General features: G+C 34.7%; 1 protein-coding gene across 15 annotated transcripts in view; it reads left to right on the top strand.

Annotated features, from left to right (window-relative positions):
• The window catches only part of NFASC (neurofascin), a 173,558-nt gene that overhangs the window by 126,853 nt on the left and 23,818 nt on the right, over window positions 1–22,887 (top strand). For 6 of the 15 annotated variants that reach the window (XM_087959681.1, XM_087959682.1, XM_087959685.1 and 3 more), the window contains 4 exons: window positions 50–172; window positions 732–905; window positions 6,773–6,787; window positions 20,528–20,710. The exons of 1 other annotated variant lie outside the window; for it this stretch is intronic. In XM_087959681.1, coding sequence (XP_087815807.1) covers window positions 50–172; window positions 732–905; window positions 6,773–6,787; window positions 20,528–20,710 — 495 coding nt within the window. Of the gene's footprint in view, window positions 1–49; window positions 173–731; window positions 906–6,772; window positions 6,788–20,494; window positions 20,711–22,887 lie in introns of all 15 variants that reach the window. 8 more of the 15 variants (XM_087959692.1, XM_087959689.1, XM_087959687.1 and 5 more) reach the window with 4 other exon arrangements.

The raw sequence follows: 22,887 nt of genomic DNA, 5'->3' as shown, positions 1-22,887 counted from the left end.
TATATATATTTTTCTTCCCTTCTCTCTCCACAACTATACTTTACTAAAGTACCCAGTGCCCCAAGGTATTTCCGAATTCGTCAGCCAAACTTGGAAACCGTCACCTTGGAATGGGAACATCCTGAGCATCCCAATGGCATTCTTATTGGATACACTCTTAGATACCAAGCCTGTATGTCCCATGCTCATTTTTCTAGTTGTTGTTTTGCTTTTATCATTTTATTAATCAGTCTTTCAAAGTTGAATCCTAATGCAATAGCATTTCATAGGAATCATTGTGAGGAAACATTTCTCTGTGAAATGTAATTTTCAACTCTGTTAAAAGTTGCTTACTTAAAAGGTATTTTCAAAAATGTGTTTCATTTGTCTTTCAAAACATTTGACTTCCTAAAACATCTTGCTTCTGTTAGGAGAAAATTTCATATTTGTCCAAAGAATTCTTTGTATACTAACAAATTCCTTGAAGAGTCTTATATATCTAATATAAGCTTCTGGCATAATAGTTATTATTTAGTTTTTCTCATATTTCCCATTATTATTATTATTATTATTATTATTATTATTATTATTATTATTATTATTATTATTATTATTTACTTCCATCTTTACTATCTTAACAAAAGTCAGGGCCTGTGTTGGGTGCTAACTTAGGATAACAGTTGGTCAAATGTGTAGGTGAGCATGTTTCTGAAAACAAGACTGAAGCATACACAGCCTGCCTCTCTCTTCAGTTAACGGATCCAAAACTGGCAGAACAATGGTAGAGGTCTTCTCTCCTAATCAGACAAAGTTTTTACTTCAGAGGACGGATCCTATCTCACGCTACAGGTTCAATCTGCGTGGCAGGACACAGATTGGAGAAGGTGAGCCTGCCACAGGGGAATCTCCAATTCCACTGAATGAAGGTAAGTGATGTGGATGCAGATGCAGCTCTTCAGTGTGAGAGATGTGGAGCTGGAGGTGTGAATGGTGATGAAAACTTTTTGTAATATATAGGTGGCAGTTGATACATTGATATGTGAAGTTCGGCCCTGGTATGTTATGGGCATGAATCTTGCCCAACCATATGTTTCCTTAGTTTCCGAAATTTTCTGCAAATTACTGAATAAATGCTTGAGAGAACAAATTATGATGTTTTCAAGAGACTTAACTGAGCATTTTAAATAATGCAGCCAATAAGATAAGGAGTAGGAGACCAGGATTGTGCTGCTTAGTTTCCCCCAACACTTAGACAAGAAGTAGATGCAACAATGCAGAGAACAGGCCCGACTCCACACACTGTTCGCTGACGTGATTTAGAATGACTAAATAGAACTAAATAGTTATGGCCATGACCAAGATGCTAAGAGACAGGAATACAAGTGCTTGACATTTCCTTTCTTTTTCATTTGAGTCTTTTATGAAATAAGGTACATGTTGGTTATAGAATTCACAATAGAGTTAAGAATATTCCATAGACCCTGTTTGCCACTGTATTGTTGTTATTGCTCTGATTTCAAAAGACTCAGTGTACAGTTGAAGACTTCAAGTAATTGCTTTCAAGTGATTGCCTGTATGTTCCTTGGGGAAATGATTGGACAGAAGTCATTTTTTTCAACTGCAATAAAATAGGCTTTTTGTAAAATAGTTTTAAGCAACCTTGAGTTTCCAAAGAGTAGCTCAATAAATCCTAAAGGACTCTATCTAAATCCTTTCAGTTTTATACTATGTCCATCTTTTAACTCTTTCCCAATGAAGGGCCGGGAGAGTAACATTTGAATAGCCTTGTTTTTCATCACTTGTGTTTAAATGAAGTTAATATAGTTCCTAGCCAATTTTTATATAGAAACATAGACCAACATACTGACATGTCTATTATGTTTTACTGATTAAATTTTGCATTTATAATTAAGGAGGGTGGATTGTTTTAATACTTAAAATAAGTGAGTTGCAAAAGAAAGCAGTTCATATAATAAAATAATCCTCCGAGGTTCTTAAAAATTGACAATTGATCCTATAATATTTGTTTAAAAGGTTGTTTGGAGTAGTATTCCTTATTTTAGACAATATCATTCATGACTTCATTTTTTTCATTATTCACTTATGACATGATGCTATTAAATATTAACATATTTTAAAACAGACCAACATTCCACTATTTATATTTTTGGTCTTATGTATATCGTTTTACTAGGTATCTTCATTTATTTATGGCAATCTGCTGTCCCTTCGATACTATGAAAGTATTCTTCCTTGGGAATTGCTTGATAGATGTATCATTTTTCTTTTGTCATTACCACCATCATTCATAGATTTATCATTTTTCTTTTGTCATTACCACCATCATTTATATTTTAGGTAGTATTCTATATTGCTATTTTTCAAATGATATTCATTTTATAATTGTTATCTAACCAGTCCCTAGTATTCTGCTTTTTATACGTTGCTTTGGGTGTGATTAGCAATGGTCTTCATCTTTGATTGGTAATGATTGGTAATGTGTTGTGTGGCAAATCCACTTTCTAAGCTCAAAGTATAAGTTACTCTTAACACCTAATGGGGTGGGGAGAGTGATGGGAGTATCTGAAATGTGTATGGTAGTAAAGGAACATCTGCAAAAAGCATCTAGCCAGAATTTTCAGTCTATTGGATTAGGGGGTGTTTGAGAATTATTTTGTTGTTTTTCAGTGAATTGGTTGTGTTAAGCCTTTCAAAGTATTAATATACATATATAAAGTGCTAAAAGTAAAAAAAAAAAAGTGATTTGGTGGCTGAAGAGTCTTGGGAGAACTAGAAGCTACAAAACAAGGGAGACTCATTCAGGCAACAGTTGCTCCACTCTACTTTATGAAATCCTTGGTTAGAGAAGCAAGGCACCACAAGCTTTGCTTCCATCTGAAATAAATCCAGAGTTTTTGAACCTTATAATATTGTGACAGTAATAACAAGCAAGCATCTGGATTGTATATGTTGCTATGAGAAAGACAATCCAACCTAAACATTTTATGCAACAAATCTGATAATAAAATTCTTTCCCCCCCTTAGAATCATATTTTAAGATTTGATTTGAAAGGGATCATCTAGTGTGATCCTTGTCCAGTGCAGGAATCTATTATATTCCCAATGGATTACCATCTAGCCTCTACTTAAATGCCTCCAGAAAAAGAGAGCCCACCATTTCTCCTGAAATATATTTCATTGTAACTCTTTATCATTAAGAATTTTTCCTGATGTCCACTTGAAGTCTATATCCTTATAATTGTTTCTTTTTTTATATAATCAAGTTTTTTATTTATTCTATTTTTACACATCAATATATAAACAGTGTGGCACCTAAGCATCATACATTTTGGTGCAAACAGAAACAACAACATTAATCATATCCTTCACATTCATCAAGTTTATATAATTCTAATATTAATGCTTATATTTGTATTAAATTATAATCCTTCATTGTTAAATTATTCAATATTCCAATAAATTCTTCTAATGCCAATCACCATATTATTTGTACATGCATGGTAATTTCATTATTCAATTTCTTCTTTTGTATGTGTATCAGAGGTGGTATTCAGCAGGTTCTGACCAGTTCTTGAGAACCGGTAGCGGAAATTTTGAGTAGTTCAGAATACCATCTCTGACTGGCCCTGCCCCCACCTCTTCTCTGCCTCCCGAGCCCCAGCTGATCGGCTGGGTCTTCTTTTGTTGCCCTGCACAGGAGAATGGAGCTGGAAAGTAGGTTTGTGGGATGGAGAAAGAATGGGGATTTTACAGTATCCTTCCCCTGGAGTGGGGTGGGAATGGAGATTTTGTAGTATCCTTCCCCTGCCTGATTGATGCAGTATGGAAATGTATTTACTTTTTTTTCTACAATATCATCACAGTTGGGTAATATTCCACTTGTGATCCACCAGGATATCAAATTATTTTTTCATGTATTACTTTCCAGTATGTGTCCCTCCCATCCTATATTCATATCCGTGATTTTTCCCAGTCAGCTGTAGGACTTTAGATTTGGTCCCGATTATTATTATGGTTGGTTGCACAGTCATCCAGATGTTTAGACTGGATTTGACATTTTTATCCACTATCAAGAATTTCAAGAACACTATTTCTAATAGTGTGAGATAATGGGAGTTGAAATCACCATAGCTGGTGGAACATTAGTGATTATATACCTCTGCAGTTATGGAAAAGGTCTCTTTATATGCCCCAGGAATTGTCAAGAAAGGGAATATTCCATCTCCAATTTTCCCTGGAAATTAGGCCATTAGGGAAAAATTGGTTAAAATGTTGCCCCCAGACTCATGAGTGATTGAATGCCAAAAACAGAAGGACATTATTTCTCCTCTTTTAGAGCAGATGAATTCTCTATCAAGGAAAACCGCTTTCCCACATGAGGTATATTTTAAGCAGTATAAAAATAGGAAAAATTTCCTAATTATCAAAGGATGGTTTAATTAGTAATGGGGAATATAATTTTCTCAAGCTATCTCATCGAGGAAAGAATATATACAGTAATTTGAATACTTCCATTTGAAATTAGAAATAATAAAAAGCAAATAATAATACTGTAATGAAATTAGGTTACTCAGTATGAGAGTGTGTCTATAAATTCAGCAGTTTAAATAATGCTCATTGCTATAGGGAAATATATATTACAGATAGATCCAATCTCCTCTATAAGAGACAAACTAGGAATGCATTATTGCCCTTTCCCAGCACCTTTTGGTTCAACAGATGACCCTCAGGAAGAAAAAGTCACAACTTCTAGATTCATGGTAGAATAAAACACTCTTTGTGAAAAAAAAATGTTAAACTAAGTGAAAGTTCAACAGCCCTCAGGAAAGTGAAAACAAAACAAAGCTTGCTCTTAACATTCTTCACATTTCCAGGAAGATCTCAATTTCTGTTTAGGCCTGTGCTTTATATAATTAATTGTTGCTTTTTATTTTCCCAATTGTAAAATGTGGGAAAAATCATTCAGTTGAATAGACATTTGAAACATGAATTGCTTCACATTTGTCATTGAGCAGGCAATCACTCAACATATTTTATATATATTTCTTGCCAATCATTTCTACCCAAAGTATTTTCTCTTGTGCAGGAGAAAAATGTATAATTTGGCAGGCAATGAATGGGAATTACTTTGCAAACTGGATTTTGTGTTGCTCTCTGCGGTCATTTGATACACCAAACTTGGATTTTTCTTAAAAATTAAAGATCCATGGATGATAAAAATCCAATAATTTCATTACTGTATTAGAATCAGTATTAAAATACTAATCTATTTTTATAAAAGCTTTAATCTTGAATCTGTTAGATGTTGATAGCTATTGTATTCATAACTTTGTCATAATCTGAATGTGTCTGTCAGCCATAACATACAACCATTGCAAATGTATTTGTAATTATTTCTGGAGTCTGAAATAGTTTGAGATTATAAGTATAGCATCTGCAGTTAAATATAACAAACCACAGTCTATCAGTACAAAAAGGAACTGAAGCCATTTTTTTCTGTCTCACGTACATTATACCTTCCTTTGTCTTCATGTATATAAAAGGGAAAGTTTCCAAGAAAACATTGTGTACCAGTTATGATTTACGTTGACTATACTTTAAAGCTGAATCTGGATTCAAACTCAGTGTGATGCTAGTTGAGGTTCCTATTTTGATACAACATTTTGACTGTAATAACTTGTTTGCTACATGTGGTCAAAATCAGAAATGGTTTGCCCAAAATCAGAGGCATAGGCAGATGTATGCCATTCACACTGGGTTTGTTAGCTTTCTTTATTCCTTCAGGCAATTTCTGATGAAGTGTAAATAAACAACATGCTGTCCTGGAACTCATCAGCAGTGATGATTAGCTGTAGCTGCTATGTGCTGTAGTTACAATATGCATGCTGATGTTAAAGAAAGAACATTGTGCATTTGTTCACATTGCTTTGTGAGTACTGCAGACACCTAGCAAAAAGCCATACTATTATCGATTGAATGCCAGTATGCATAGAACTGTGGAGTGTTACAACTGGAATTCAGTAAGGATTCAATAAATGTTGCAATTATTTTGTGGACCGAGAGTTTTAATAGGTTTTCAAAGGAATCTCACAAGTGAGTTTTTGTCAGGCTGTCTAAATAAAAGTAGATTCCTCAGATTATTAATGAATGATCTCTGTAGACCACGGCCAGTACATGGCTAAGCTTTTGGAGTTGTCTGAAATGAAACAAACCTTGCCGTTTTCTTTTCTACTACAGATTTAAGAAACATTGAGTGGGTGGGTGGGTGGATGGATGGATGATGATAAAAGAACCATGGCTTCCATTTTGCATAGATATTATTTGAGCCAGGTAATTAGAATGAAAAAAAAAAACCACTGACTTGTGGTTATTTGCATGCTATAGTGCCTCATCCATCACAAACATAGAAATGGTAATGAACTTGCAATAAATTGTACTTGAGTAGAATTTCTCCTAATCCTCAAGGAAAATAAATCAAAGCTAACGGTATGTAGTCTTGTTGAATTAAATCCATAAACAGAATGGAACGTTAATCCCCAGATTAAAAAAAAGAAAGGAAGTATATCTACCACAACTTCTTGTACGGGTTTTAATGGCCATTACAGTATTATTGATTGGAAATGATCGGTTAAAATGTTTTCTTTTTCTTACAGCCTCAGGCTGCCATGTTTGTAGATTGTATTTATGTAGCAGTTTTATATATTTCTGTGTTCTCTCTTTCCTTTCTCTCCTCATGTTTCCCTTCCTTGTATTTGATGCTACACTTCTGAAGTTCTTCCAACCTCAGGTATTGTATCTAGTGGCAGCATAAAAAGGCATGGGGGCGTGTGACTCAGGCTTGGCTCTTGGAATCATTGCGCATGCACTGTGTTAACCTTTTCAATGGTATGAGGGGTAAGATCAGAAAAGCACTGTCAGATGAGTTAGCCAATAGCTCCTCTTTCTGGGGTTAGAAGACCATTGAAAGGGTTGACCATTAAATTTCAGTTGCTGCTCAGCATGTATGCATGATAGGCTTTGGCTGATACATTTTACTGATCTAGTTGATTTTTGCTGCTACTGCTGCTTAACATAGTAATGCAGAGAAGTCACGTCTGGTTCAGCACCATGGGAAGAATGGAAGGAGAATGGATGGATGACTGGTAAATGAAAAATCCTGAGTCCTTAGTATGCTCTCGGTCTTGTTACAAACTTAAGAACACTTTTCTAAAAAGAAAATACAACCTCCTGGCGTATTTTAAAAAAATTAATTGTGGCTCTGCAAGCAATATTATGAAAGGTTCTCTTCCATCTTTGTGGAATAGCATCAATTTTCCAAGATCATCAGAGAGAAATTGATGCTTTTCTTTTCTTTTCCTATACTTGATTTCCTTTCAGGGAATGAGAGATTTTTGTCTGGTCTATATTTATTTTAAACTAGGAATTCCATAGAGATCTGTTCATAGAGCAATATTAAAGTTAGGTTTAGGGTTAATCATTCCTAAAATTTAAAGTTAATAGAGGAAAACATGTAAGAGTATCTGCAAACTACATTGCCCACACAAAATATTTACGGATACACCTTTCCTTAGGTTCCTTTTCATGTGTTTTGAACTCTGCTTCTTTCATTCTGTAATTTCTGAAGTATAATTCCTCAGAAATAGGAATTAAGCTATTTGTTTTGGCTGAGGACTCTTTTCTGGATCAGTTACACCACAGAATATTGGAAAAAATGAAAGTGGGATTTGAAGTTCTTATTTTTTCTTCCATTCAATTGAAAGTCCAATTTTTGAAGGTTGCTTAGACAAGTCCCTGCAGTTTTCTTGGCAAGGTTTTTCAGAAGTGGTTTCCCTTTGCCTTCTTCCTAGAGCTGAGATACAGTGACTGTTCCAGGCCACCCAGCTGGCTTTATACGTAAGGCAGGACTAGAACTCATTGATCTCTGGGTATCAAGGCTGACAGCTTAATTACTGTACTAAATTGCTTTCAAGTTAAATATAATTTGGGCAATAACAAAAATGTAAAATTTAATTTCCTTTCGAACTTTCACTATTACTTCATTCAGACAGAAAATAATTAATTCAATTTTTCTATAGTTTCAGTTGTATTTACAGAATGTCCAGCTTCTTATATAAACTTTTTTGGCTATTTTTTTGTTGGAACAATTGATTTAATTGCTATTAGTTTGCCTATCTAACTTCATTAAATTCAGAGACTCCTCTCCCCTTTATTGATTTTTTCCCCTCTCTCAAATGCAAGGGTAACAGATTGATCTGTCTTGGGCATAAAATATTGAAAAATGTATTATTTCTATTGAAAGTTTATCATGAGTCTGCTTTTATTGGTTGGACTTGGCAAGATTGGTCCTAAATCTATTAAAAATAACCATTTCACACACACACACACACACACACACACACACACACACATATATGTATATGTATATGTATGTATATGTATGTATATATATTGTATGCTAATAAGCAACACAACATTCAGTCATTTTATTGACTTTAGTATTTATTTAAAAAAATATTTTCCTGTTCATTTCATCTTATTTACTCTAGGATATATCTTGTGGACCTGATAAAGTACAGAACGTCCATAAAATCCTGGGAAGGTAGTCTAGCCACAAAATTGCTGAAATGCCTCCATACTCTTACCTTATATATAAATTTAGGCAACAACTTTCCATCTAAAGTATCTTTTTCCAACCTGCTATCCAAATGTGCTGGGCTACAATCTCCCAAATTCTATGCCAGCACAGCCAATTTGGATCTGGATCGAAATTCTATTAAAGCCCAAAATGTTATACAGACCACATGTTATGGAAATTTATCCTAAGGCTTAGTTCAGGTTTGCAACTGAAAAAGAGTTAGTTTGCATCTGCTGAGTCAATCAAAGAGTTTTGGAACTTATTATTTCATGGCCTGCTTTCTTCTTACCTTTCTGCAGAGAGGTAGTTGCTCTCCTTTTGAGTCTGTGCTGCCTGGCAGGTGTTTTCTTGGGAGAGGGTTATGTTTAATAGCATAGCTTCTAATTCATATGAATGTTCATATGCTGGATAACTATCTTATTATGACTGAATGTTTCTCTTAGCTAGATTTGCTTTATCCCAGCTAGAGTTTTATGTATGCAAATAAGTTACTTTGGATCTTTTTCAGTAGCCTTGTTTTGTCCGCAAAGAAAACTCCCAGGAATCAAGTTCCTGTCAGTGTTTTATCTCATACAAATCCCAAACCCTTTATCCAAACTTGCTACTGTCCTAAACTCTGGGGTGGGCTTCAAAAATTTTAGCAATAGGTTCTCTGCCCAGTTGCTGTGTAGGTGTGGCCATGGTGGGCATGGCCTAGTCAGCCTCTTGCACCACAGTGGGAGGGAGCATTTTTGTCCTCCCGGGGCTCCAGAGGCTTTCCTCGAGCCTCCAGGAGGGTGAAAATGGTCTACCCGGGTTCCAGAGGCTTTCTGGAAACCAGAAACTGGCTCATTTCCAGCCTTCCTGAACTTCCGGGAGGCCCGTTTTTCACCCTTCCCAAGCCTCTGCGCATGCCCTGCATTTACCTGCATCCAAAACGGGCTGTGTGGGTCTTCTGGGAGGGGCAGGGTAGGGTAGCCAGGGCCAGCCAGGAGTGGAATTTAGGCATTCTCCAAATTGTGCAGAATCTTAGCTAGAGGATCTCCTGAGCCCCTGCAAACCCCCAGCAACCCATCCCTGCCTACATTCTCTTAAAGTATGTTTTAAGGGACTTCTCTCATCCTTTCCCTAAGACTGAATAAAACTCAAGGTTAATTTGTAGCTATGAACCAAAAATTGTACTTTGATATTTTCATGGAGCCAAAATTAAAAACAAGCAATTCCACTTTATTACTTGCATTAAAAATAACTGCAAAAAACAACCAGAGTTATCATAACTATTGAATTCAATGGACTGTAATCTTGGTGCCCTGAAGCTTGCTCAATATCTCCTTCTTCAGATTACAAGAAATCTCACTTCTGGCAACTTGAGCTGTTTTGGATTGCATTGCTAATTCCTCCAAATCCAGTCAGTTCCTTGGTGTTTCCAGTCCCAGTCTGCCTCCTTCCTAACTGAGTTATCCTTGCTTTCTTAAGTTCAGTACTCTCTCTAGCTGACATATTGGATAATTCCCTTTACAGGCTAAGCTTGCCTACCTATTCACATCAGAAGAACACATAGCAGTGCAATACAGCTTTGCGCATTCTCCCTTTACCTTTTCCTCACACTTCTGTTTTTCTTCACAACTCCGCACTTTCTCTTCCTATTCTAAGTTTTGGTTTTCCTTCTTACTTCTTTGGGTAGTCTCCTTCAGAAAATGCCCCCTAATGTCCCTCTCTTTTATCTCATCATCTATTCTCCTTTTCTTCCTATTAACCTTCACACTCCTCCTGGTACTAATTTCAAACTCTGGGCACCAGATTTCTAGGATTCAAGTTATTTTCTTGCTTCCGGTGGTGAGCACCATTTTATACCAGCTTTATTCATTTCTACAGTTTCTCTGCAACCCCTTGAGTAACATTAAAAATCTTGAACTTAAAATAAATATGTTTACTTATCCTTTGTTTCATACTCTTCAGTTTCTTCATGATTTTTATTGCTTTTATGAAATGCATTGTCCCCTTCTCCAGCCTCTTAGTAGAAAGAGAACCATTATTTCGTTATTATTTTTTTTCAGGGAAAAATGGAATAAACTCAATTATATATATTTTTAAAAAATATTTTGCAGGCAAATTAGTTTAAATGTGCTTATTTTTGCATTCAAGGGAGACCTTACGCTCTGAAGAACATAACGCTTTGATTTAGATTGTACAAAAGGGTAGAGAATAGGACAGTCTGATTTAATAATGTTAAGTAAAAACTGGAAAGTATTAAGAATTCCAGGCTTGACAGTTCTGGGACATAGAATTGATAGAACAAGATAAATGTTCTTTAAAAATGCTGTTTTTAAAAATGCTGTAAAATGTGTCCCTCAGGCCAATATTTTACATAGAATAAGGCTGTATATTTAAATTATTAAAATTACAGTGATATATGAACCGCTTTGTAATATTGATGTGATCTAAAGCAGTGTTTTTCCATTCAATCTCTTCTAGATGTAGGGGATTATGACCCAGAATTGCCAGTCATTTCATATCTAGGATACCAGACTGAAAAGAATAGTCAAAATAAACTAGTTTGCCTAATTTCAGCATTTGTGGCTTGGAGGGGAAAATGTAGATCTGAAACACTATATTCAGGATTGTTGTTTTTTTGGTTTTTTTTTAATGGGTAAATCTATGGCAGCTCCCAGTTTAGGCCTCAATAAGCTTCCACCCCCACACACACACCCACGCCCAAGTCAAGAATTGATTTTCCTTACGGGTGATCTACTAGAGCCCATTTAATGGATATTGAAACAAACAGTAGGTATATTCACAGCTAAAAAGCATCCACTTGGAGAGTTTTAAAATGGGACTGAGGACTGCATGATGCCCATGATCCCAGTCTGTATACTTTTTTTGACAGGGTCAGTGCCTGATCAGACAACAGATGCTTTTGTCACTAATAAAGAATGCTTATTCCATAATGTGCACTGTGTGAAAGACAGAATTAAGGCATGTTCAGCACATATACTTGGTCTTAGAAAGGAAGAAATTACCTGCCAGATATATAGATCTCAATTGCTAATGCTCTGATACATACAGTAGTGGAGCCACTCTACAATATTTGTCATTGCTGCCTCTTTCACCAGAAAAGAAAAGGAAAGTAGAAGTGTTTGTTAGATAGTGCTGTGAGATGTTACTCTATGTACTGAGGAAAAGTCAACTTCTAGCAATCTTTAAATAATGCATTCTTCTCCAAAATGTAATATCCACTGATTCTGTGAAGTAGAATTGCAAAATATATCTTATATATTGCTACATAAATTCTAGTGTGCATTATATCAGCCTTTTATGTAATGCACCTAGAAAAACAGAGAGTTATTCACTCTGTATGCAGAAATGGGAGGTAAATCAAATACATTTAAGAGTAGAAATCGAGAGAGAAAAAATTAAGATTCTAGTTCTTCACCAGAACTATATTTCAGTCCTCACATTTATGGTTCATTCAGTTTGGCACTATTATCTCACTTACTGAATTATTTCATGTATACATCTTTTTGTAGTTGTTTGATTTAGAGCAAATTAGTGGTCTATTTCCTTTCCAATTTCCTCTCATTGCCAAATGGGAAAAGAACCTATCTTGGAAATAGGTTTAGCTCTCCATCAGAGTTCATAAAATATTAAATGAGCCATTCAAAAGTATGTTCTGTATACATGCTCTTGGAAAGTCATTATTGTGATCTAACATTTTCTTTGAATAATTAAATAATTGTATGAGTATGTAAGGTTTCATTTAGCTTATGGCACTACTGGACTTTTAGAAGTATATGATTACATTTTAGAAGAGTTGAAAATGATGAAGAGTTGAATGAACCTTTCTAGCTATTATATTGGTTAAACAAAAGTATCCATATAAACAAATGAAAAATATATATTAGCTACTTTTGTTTTTGTGAACTATTGAGGTTTTCTGAAGTTCAGTCAAAGCAAAAGCAAACTATATTATTTATTTCATTATAAATACAACTTGGTTTAAAATTATATACTTGTATTAATAACAATGTTTATAATATCATTTTTCATCCTCCAAAATGGCCATAAGATGATTTCCAATGTAATTGTTAGAATACTTTGAACACTTTGAAATATATATTTAAAAACAGTGTAGTTATTATAGAAACTATAGAAAAAAAAGAATTAGTAATCTTCCCGACAGCTAAGCAAATTCTGTAAATTAATAAAGATTATATGTAGATGATTACCTTACATTCTGTTTTATTCCTATCTCATTACAGTATCTGTTATCCTATTTTCACATTCATAATTTTCATCCTTTAGCATCTCAGAAATAGTATGCCTTGTTCTTCCAATGATCAATGCCAGTATTATGGTATCTTTGCTTCTACACCATTGAATGTTTCCTATCCTAAAGTCCTCTTGAGCTTCCTTAATTTTCCCTCCATTTATTAATCTCCTTGCACCCCACAAAGTCAAATACCATAGTCAAATGCAAACACCTAAAAATTATGCAGTAAAGATACAGTATTTTTCTCTTGCACTTATAACAAATGAACAAGACTGATCTGTCTATAGTTCTTATTAGTTTTCTTTCTACTGATCGCTACCTTCCCTGTTCTTTATATGTGAAATAGGCCCATTGTGTTATGTTCCTTTAAGATAAGTCAAGCACCAATATTCTGTGCTCTTTGCAGCTAGAAAAAGCAAATGGTGTTTGCACATAGAGGTTCGAATAACAGAACTTAAATGGAAACCTTTACTCTGGGGAAAAGTTGTGAGTCCCTTGGTTTCATTTACTCTTAGCTAATGAACTAGAAACAGTACATCTGTTATGTGTGGCAGCCTGTTTGAGTTGAACTCTTATGCCACAGCCATTAAACACACTCCTATTGTGTATCTGAAAGCAATAAATCCAGGTCTTTTGGGTCTGCATGTTGCATGTGGAGCTTGTCTCTCCTACTAAGACTGCTTGCTTCTCAACTTTAAATCTGAACTTCTTCCTACTACTAGACTTTGATGAAAGGTACATTGTCTAAAATTATAGAGAGAACAGACTAGGGGAACAAAAGAGTACCGGGTTGGATGTAGCCCATGGGGACTCACAACTCTTCTCTCCCTTTCTTTGAAACTTTGCTGCCATATGTGATTTTTTTAAGGTTTATTATGACCCAAGGAGGATTATGAGTCATATGACTTTGCTTTTAGAACCAGCCACTGTAGGTCAGCTCTACTCAAATACTACTGAGTGTCCATTACTTTTGCAGTATGTCTGTCTCTCATATTCAACAGTTTTCTGTATCTAATCAGAGAATCCCTTTATCTTTAAGCCTGGAGTACATGCTCATTAAGGGGATATATTTCAAATAAGAAAATATGGCCCTTCTTCCTTTGTGTTTAACAGCTGAGTTCCTTCTATCATACTGAGTTCCTTCTATCATTATTCAGATGCAAACAATGGAATATTTTTAATTCAGCTTTAACCCTAGAGGAAAAATTAATCCTAACCTCACAGGGTGATGATCCCCTTCTCTTATTTTCATAGACTTCCATCTGGACCTTTAACTTATTCTTTACTTTGGTTTTTCCACAACAGGGGATTTGCCACTTCTGCTAATCTAATCTTTTGTCACAAGGCCTATAATTTGCCATTCTGCCAAATATGCAATGTGGTTTATATGATTTTCTTTAAATAATATATAAAAGTTATCAAGTTTTGTAATGTTGTTTGGTGATGCTGTCTATGAAGCTTCATCAACATTCTAAATGAGTCCAACAGATAGTTGGCAATCCCTATATCAATGCTTTGGAAACAAAGTGTTTCTGGTTTAATTTAAGTTAACTTTTAAGTTAAATCATAATGATTAATACCAATTTATTATCTGAAGACATAATTCCATGATAGCAATCTTATTTTGTTGAGTTACCTATGTTGTAAGGGCAGTCCTTCCTAAGGGTTCCTATACTGTGATCTTACTAATTTATGTATTTCATCTTTATGTGTCTTAGTCTCATAATATGGCCTCTAGTTGGCAAAGATGTACTGGTTGGTATTAAGCTTTCTCAGCTCCCATAATACTGTACTACAGTAACATGTTTTAAGTTAATTATGGTGATTAAAAAGTTCATAATTCAGGAAGATAGGAATATTTTATGGAATAAGAGTTAGACTTGCTTGTCCCAAACATGTGTTAAATTACTTCTGAACGCTGGTCTTAGAGTGCTTACTCATATGGATGGATAGAACCATATTATTTTCTAATAAGAATTGTACGTGACTCTTTCAGTACAAAAACCAAAATACTTCTAACAATATAGGTTATTGCCTTGTGAAATTTGGCAGAAACCAGTTAGCTTTAAAGTAGTCCAGTTCCTGGCACTTACACGTCTGTCAAAAAGAAATCTGAAATGCTTCTGCTTGTATTTCACTCATGCTATATAAAGCATATCCGGATTGAAATCTTAGGACATGTAATGCATTTTCTATGGATTTACCTAGTGTTGCTTGAGGTTCTTACATTTTCTCTATTCATCTGGTCCTGGTAACACGGATTTATTTAACAGGAACTGTTAAAAATAGATGAGAATTCTTTTGTTCAATTATTGCTAAAAGTTTTATATATTAAACCTGATCTTATATACATTGTTTTATTTATACTTATATATTTTAATTAAAAGTTGTGTGACATTGTTTATCAACATTATGAATAGCATCCATGTAACAAATGAAACAAAGATAGATGAAATAAATGTAGGAAAAGGTTACTGTTAATTGAAAGAATTGTTGAAGAATTAACATTTAATTGAAAAGATTAATTGTTACAATGTGATAATGCAAGGTTCAAAGTAATTCATGAGTAACGAAAACTATGAAGAGCCTTCCCAAAATCTTAAGACCTCTTAAGACCTCAAATAAATGCACATTTTGATGACCATTTTTATGCCCAATGTGACACAAAATCACAATTGATAGTTGCATTTTCACCCTTGAAATTTTGCACAACACATTTTATTAGAGAAACAAAACTCACCCTTTCTCGTTCTAATATGCTTTCCAGATATGTTGGATTACTGCTCCCATTTGAAGTCATGTATTGGCTTTTGCCATCAGGTGACATATTGCAACATTTCCCCCTTCGCGGAGCTGGAGTGGGCGTGGCCTGTGCATGATGCATCTGGCCTGCGGACTGCCAGTTTGACACCCCTGAGTTAGAGCAAAGGTCCCCAACCCCTAGTCCATGGACCAGTACCAGTCCGTGGCATTCCAGAAACTGGGCCATGCAAACAAGCAAAACAGAATGCAGGCAGCACATGAAACCATGCCCCCTCCGCTCCATGGAAAATCCTCTCTCTATGAACCAGTTCCTGGTGCCCAAAAGCTTGGGGGCTGCTAGGCTAGAGATTATTGGAGAAATAATCCAGTATATATATCAGATTGAGGATCTGAGAAAATTTTCATCCTGTTGTAATTTTATCCTGTTGTAAGATCCACAGCAGTTTTTACCCTTTTTTCACTTACAATGTAGTGTTCATCTTTGTTATGGTCTTTCATCTAACTTCACTTTTATGAACCTGTTTTTTGCTCACTTCAAAGGCATAAGGTACTTTTTGGTTCTTCAGTGGTAGGGAACCATTTGCAGTCCAACTGGCTTTTAGGATTATGTCAAATGCCTTTAAGTCACCCAAAGTCTCATTTGTCATAATAACTCAAGAGAATATGTACTTTTTCAGTTTAATTCTGCAACCATTTTTTCTTTCTGCATGCATCTCTTCCTCTTTTCCTGCTCATCTCAACCATTCTCTGTGTAAGAATGATTTTTGTGGAATCTGAAGAAATCAAAAGCTAGCTGGTAAAAGAATCAAGGGGGAAAAAAGCTAAATACAAACACATTAGCTTTATTATAGCTTGTGAAGACAACTTGACTAATTACATCACAATTGATGTAAAAGAACATCTTAAAATTTGGTTGCTTGTGTTATCTGCAACTCACATTTGGAATAGAACCTGTATTGAACTTTGAAGAAATGAAATAGTTTATCTTACATAAAAGATCTTCAGTTGACAATTAAAATTATACCAAAGGATTGAAAATGAGAGGTTTTTTTCTCTTTATTAAACTGAAAGTGGGAATTGAATTTGTGAAATAATTCTTGTAATACCAACAATCTGGAAGCAAAATAGCTCAAGGCTATACAGCGGTCTATAAAAGTCCAAAAGGTGCACAGATACTGATTTCAGCTGAACTCTTCCAATAGTTTGCATGTTAGCATTTATTCCCTTTCAGATAGTAAAAGTAACTGCCTTCATATTCTTCGGGTATATCTTTGGACACAAAATGGAAGGGGAAAAAGTCTATTAGATTTAGTTCAAGGACAGAATCTGCTCGATCAGACCAAGATTTTTTCAACATTGAATAGAGTTTTAAGATGGCAAATAAATCTTTAACTGAGACTTCAGAGTTTCTTGTTTTTATTTTGAAGTTGGAAATTTTAATTTTAATCATACATTTAATTGTATGATTTTGGGGTAAGCTAACAGAATCCCATGATATCACATTACTATAGATCACCAGGAGGATTAATTAAATACATCAGCTTTCCTGACTCCAGTGTCCTCCAGGTGTGTGAGAGATGCTCGTGTGGGTTGGAGATTTTGTTGAACTCCAAAATTTCTAAAGGTATCAAGTTAGGAAAGCTTTTTTAAATATTAAATTGTCATTTTGAAAAATCAAAAAGTTTGGGAGGAAGAAGCCCAATTGTTTTCAAATAATCATAGATATCCATGGGTATTCTTTTCAAAAGGCCATGCTAAGACTGATGTTGTTCCCTAGTTTGGTAATTAAATGTCTGCAGGAAAAGAGCTAAACTCAGAGAGCACCAAGATTCCACATTTCAACTCTCAGCTACAAATATTCTCTTCCATCATTATTCAAAAAGCAGTAGAGCCAAATTATCAAGAATATTCACACCCAGGGGTACATGTTTTTATATTGTATTCTTAGTATTTTATTTAGCTCAGGCTGATTTATTTTCACCAGTTGCTGACTAAAAAGGACTTCTTTACAATCTTATTAGCCAAAAGCATAGTTTTGCTCCTCATTCATACCCTTCAGGATTCAGCTTCTCATTTGAGTAGACTGGAAGCAAAACTCCAACTTTAAATGTTATTCTTCATTCATGTTGCCATAGTTTTAAATATGCATAAGGAAAGAGCACTAACACAATGGTGTGGAATTCTCATATTGACATTTTAATTATATCTAAAACAAGCTGTGCCTTTTCTTGTGTTTATAATAATAAAAAGTATAATCCTTTTCATATTAGTGTACACAGGAATGGAATAATTCAGTTTAATTATTTTTAAGCAAACAAAGACATGGAAATTTCACATGAACTAAATTTAGAAGTATAAAATAATTTGCAAAGTATGAAAAATCTTTGTATTATGCTTACTCTAATACTTAGGAAAAAGATTCACAGCACCCTTTCCACTGCTGGGACTAAGCTTATCAACAATAAAATTATATAGTTCTACAGTTCAAGGTATCTTGGGTTAATTTAATTTTGCTGTGCTTGGTCCATAACAAATTGGATCAAACCCTGTTTTCTTAAAGAGTTTCTAAAACGAATTGCCTATTTAATTGAGACTTGGCTGCTTAGGGCCAATTTCTACCACTTTAATGGACTAAGATTTATCCTACCAATGGGCCATTTAGCACAAAATACTTCCTGCAAAATAAATTGCAACACCCAGAGGTCTGAAAAAGATGTAGCAAAATTGTGACATCTTTCATTTCTTCACAACTTCTTAGTCCTTGAAGCATAAACTAATGCTCCACATCATAAGAATAAAGCATACTACTAATTGAAACCCAGTTCTACTAAAACTTCATAAACACATCTGTAAAACAGAAGGCAGTTTCTCCAAATTCTCTCACTATTTTCACCTGTCTTCCCTATTGTATGTCCTATCCCTTCTTTGACTGTGACAATATACATTAGCTTCCAAAAGTATTTTGGGGATGAGTAGAAAAACAAATACTTAACTGGTGCCTCTATTAACAGTATTGCAAAACTTGGTTATGTGGTTTTGGGGAACTCTGTATTGGAGTTCTCACTTTTATGACCTGTTCTTTCTTTGTTCCATCAATAGAAAAGAATGGGTTTACCATGGCATATTTTAAGAGAACTACATTTTCTTGTTATTTTGCTTTTATTACCCATAATATATCTTGGCTGAGTAATAGACTGTGTTGAATCTTGTCAGAAATCCTTGGCACTGGTAGACATAACTATCTTTCCTCTTTTCTTTGTGATCTGCCTCTTTGACAGCTTCATTTTTACCAACTCCAGACAGGAGGTAAATGAACTCATGCATTTAATTTTCTACATCATAGTGTCCACTTGAAGAATATGCTTTTCAGATATTTCTACAGCAGAATTAAAAAAAAAATCTTCTCCAGAAACCTCTGAGGTGGCTATGCATTCAGCTTTGCAGTTGGCAACAAGATCTAACTAAACTCTTTATTTATAAGCAGATTATAAAAAATAAGATTCTCAGAGTCCAGAACAACTTAAGAATGGGTTTATTTATGTAATCCTTTCTTTGATTGACATTCAGATGATTGTTCTTTAATTAATATCCCTTAATTACAGAACTATCTAAATTTCAAAGGGAAATAGAAGAAGGGAAAATAAGTGTCTTTAAAAAGGGAAAGCAAGGATCTAGAATTGCTTACCAACTTTAGGCACCTCAATCGCAGACTGTGCTCTCTCATCCATTATGCATAGACTATTAATGTATAAATAGAGTAATTATTTAAATTTCACATTTATACATATGCATTGCCATATGCAGTTTTTATGCAAATCTATTTTACATCATTTCTGTTAATGCATTTTGTCTCATGGGGTAATGCATTAATCATGCACACACAGATGACTGCTCTTTCCAAACATAGGATGATATTTTTTTTAAAAAAAATGTTTTGCCATTATGATAGTATGGATTCTTTTGCGTTTCATTACTAATATCAAAATATTTCTGTTAGGCTTAAAACAATCCAAAAAGTATCCCTAGCATATTTTTAAAAGAATCATCCTAATTAATTAAGAATGTAAAAAGATAAATATGTTTCCACTTCAGTATTTGCAGTAACTGGCGGTTTTATTGCAAAAGGGAATTTTTGTTTTTGTTTTAGCAGGACCACTTAAAGGTTCAATAACACACACCTTCATTTCCTTAAAGTGATAAGACAAAGTTAGAATTTCTCATCACTGACAGTGTCTTGTTCTGCATTGTTTTGTTTCATTAGAGTTTCTCGCTATTTCAGTTTGCTAATCAAAGTGTTATTGGCCTCACTCATATTGCTTTATTAAGACAAGGCTCCTTCCACACTCCTTGTGATTCCTTTCTTTCCATTCCAGATTTGCTTATATTAATTGCCCTCAGAGATTGGAGTGCTGTTAAGCTCTCAAGGCCACGAACAGAGCAATCTGTTGAATCAATGAATAGAACATTTTAAATAAACAGCTTGTTTATGAGAATTTATATGTTTGGGGCCTGCATGTTTGCCCTCTGCTTGTCCTCAGTATTTTCTGCATGCCCCTCTATCTGAGACTCTCCAAGCATCTCCCATAACTGTCCATCCTGTCTTACTGAGATGGAGAAATCTTACTGTAAGACTGCCAAGGAAAGAATGAAATTCAAGCTTTGTTTCTCTTTTTTGGGGGGGGGGAATAGAAGAATTATATGCTGTTTACATTTGGCAGTAGGTATGTGTGAACAAGTGTCTTGATCCATTTTGCCTGCATGTTTAGCTTCAACAAATAATTGTCAAAGCCAGAGAATTGAAATCATAGTATCTTTTAAAAGCAATTTTTTGCACTTCCCTCTCCTAGTTTTAATCTCTCCAACCATTCACCAAACTACAGATGTTCCAACTGTGGCTGCAACCACCATTTCAGAAACTACTGTCCCAACCACCATTACCGAAGTTGTAACCACCACCACAGAAGTTACTCCCACTACCACCACAGAAGCTGTAACCACCACCACAGAAGCCACAACCACTACAGAGCCAGCAATCATCACCACACTTGTTGCTAGTACAATAGGTATCAAATACTGGGCTGAGCTTCTGTGTTTTCCTCTTCCATTTATGTTACCTGCCTAAACCCTTTCATGGTCTTTCATATACTTTAAGCCTAATATACCAGGTTAACATCAAAGCGTAGATGATTTCTAAATCAAGCAGAACCAGGATTTTTCTCTAAGCATAGTATTTTTTTTTTTCGGCAGCATATTGATCATTGGATTATGTTTTTAAGGATTCACAATGATCCCAAATGCTAAAAAGACCGTCCAGAATAATCTTGGAGCTATTTCTATAAAACTTTGCGTCTCCAGCATTACTTCTTAGCCTGCCATAGACAATCTGGATTCTCCTTTTCAGAGATGTCCTTTATAGATATCACACAAAGCCAGACTCTGTTCATTTGCATTCTAATAGATTATGCATAGTTACAATGGATAGAATACCAAAATGATTTTTTATTTGCAATACAGCATATTATACCAAGGATCATCTCAGACTGAAATATCCCAATTATTGACATCTCTTCAAGGAACAGTTAATAATTGAGCAACTTCAGTCAGGATGGTTTGGAGTGGATCTCTGTGCAACTATATTACTGTTTTACTGTTCCTCATTTACAAAGTAACATTTATTTATTTATTTTTAAAAAATTATAATGCCACCTACTCACGGCAACTCAAGGTGGCTTACAAAAATAATAAAATTATAACCTTCATCTGTATATTATATGAATGACTATGTGGTGGTAATGACTAGAACAAGGTAGCAGTGTATAGACATTTCAAAATGGAAGATTTATTGGGAACAGAAATATATTATCGTGAAGATTAAAAAATATAGTTGACATGAAAATGCTCTAAGTGACATTAGATAGTGGCTGCATTTACTGTTTAAAAATGTGCTGCTATTAAAAAAAGGGGGATTGTAATCATTCTCTTTATACAAAAAGCTTATAAACATATGCATATCTATCCAGAAATAAATCTCACCGAATTCATATTTATATTAACATCATCCAGGTAAATACTGATAGAAAAGCAGCCTAAAGTAACAGCCTATGTTTCTGAGCTAAAATTGCCAAGCCAGCTAAACTTATCATAAAATCAACAAAGGACAACGGATTATCAATGCATCCTCTCCAGCATATTAACAAAAAAGTTTTATCTCTAAATCATTAAATCAGAGAGCTGGTATATTTTAAAATACACTGAACTTTTCTTTGGTTTGATGCAGTGTTGAAGCAGAATATATGTGTGTTTCATAAATCTACTTAAAACACACTATCAGGAACTGCTACTGCCAAGCCATTAAAGTGTTCAGCATCAGCAGTCCATTTATTTGAAAAGAATTCTAGCATGCAGAGTACAAGTTATCTTTCATTAGAAGTTAGTGCTTCACTGTCAAAGTTTTATCTAGGTTTCCAAGTGCAAACAATGCTTTTAAAATAATAAATGCACTAAGAGTCTCAGTCTCTTGTGATAAGTGTTAAATTGCTAAATTGTTTGAGATCCTTCCTCAATAGTTAAGTAAATTAAGGCTCATTCGCATAGTAGTTTCTCACATAGTTCTGTTCTGTGCTTATCAAAAAAGGGGAGTCTCTCTCTCTCTCTCTCCCCCTCCCAAAAAAACAGCCCTAGGACTTTTGTTTCTGAAAAAGGATTGCCCCATAAATACCCTCAGCTTGGGAACTTAATTACATAAGCACATCTGTCCTACTTTGGAGTAGCTGTAGAAGCCAGCAGAAGGTAGCAAAAATAGCTTACAGATTTAGTTTACTATAAATCAAACAAACAATGAATTAGCACTGAATTCCTAAAATATGGGTCATTGGGACATGCACAATATTTGGTTTTATTGTGTTCTCAGGACAGATAAAAGAAAGAGGCAAACCTGGAGCAAAGATATGTGACTGAAATTGAAAATGGAATTGCACAAAGCAAACCTCCTATGAAAGTTAAAAAGATCCCTGGTAAGCAGGGATGAATAATATTATTGTCTGCATTACATTGTAAGGAAGAGACCTGTTATTGGTGTCCTGTACTAGAGCAAAGCATGTTCTTTCTTGAGTGTGACTATATTACTTTAATGAAACACCATTTCCAAACTACTAGTCTGTAGGCAATAGACAAAGGATCAAAGAAGTGACAGACAATTTTTTTTCACATGTTACCTATGTGAGAAATTGCTGATGAATCC

This window comes from Notechis scutatus, chromosome 3 (assembly GCF_049901735.1).
Source record: "Notechis scutatus isolate UNSWTSFEM ecotype Mainland chromosome 3, rNotScu1.2, whole genome shotgun sequence".
Lineage (NCBI taxonomy): Eukaryota > Metazoa > Chordata > Lepidosauria > Squamata > Elapidae > Notechis > Notechis scutatus.
This window is presented reverse-complemented; position numbering and strand designations above follow the sequence as displayed.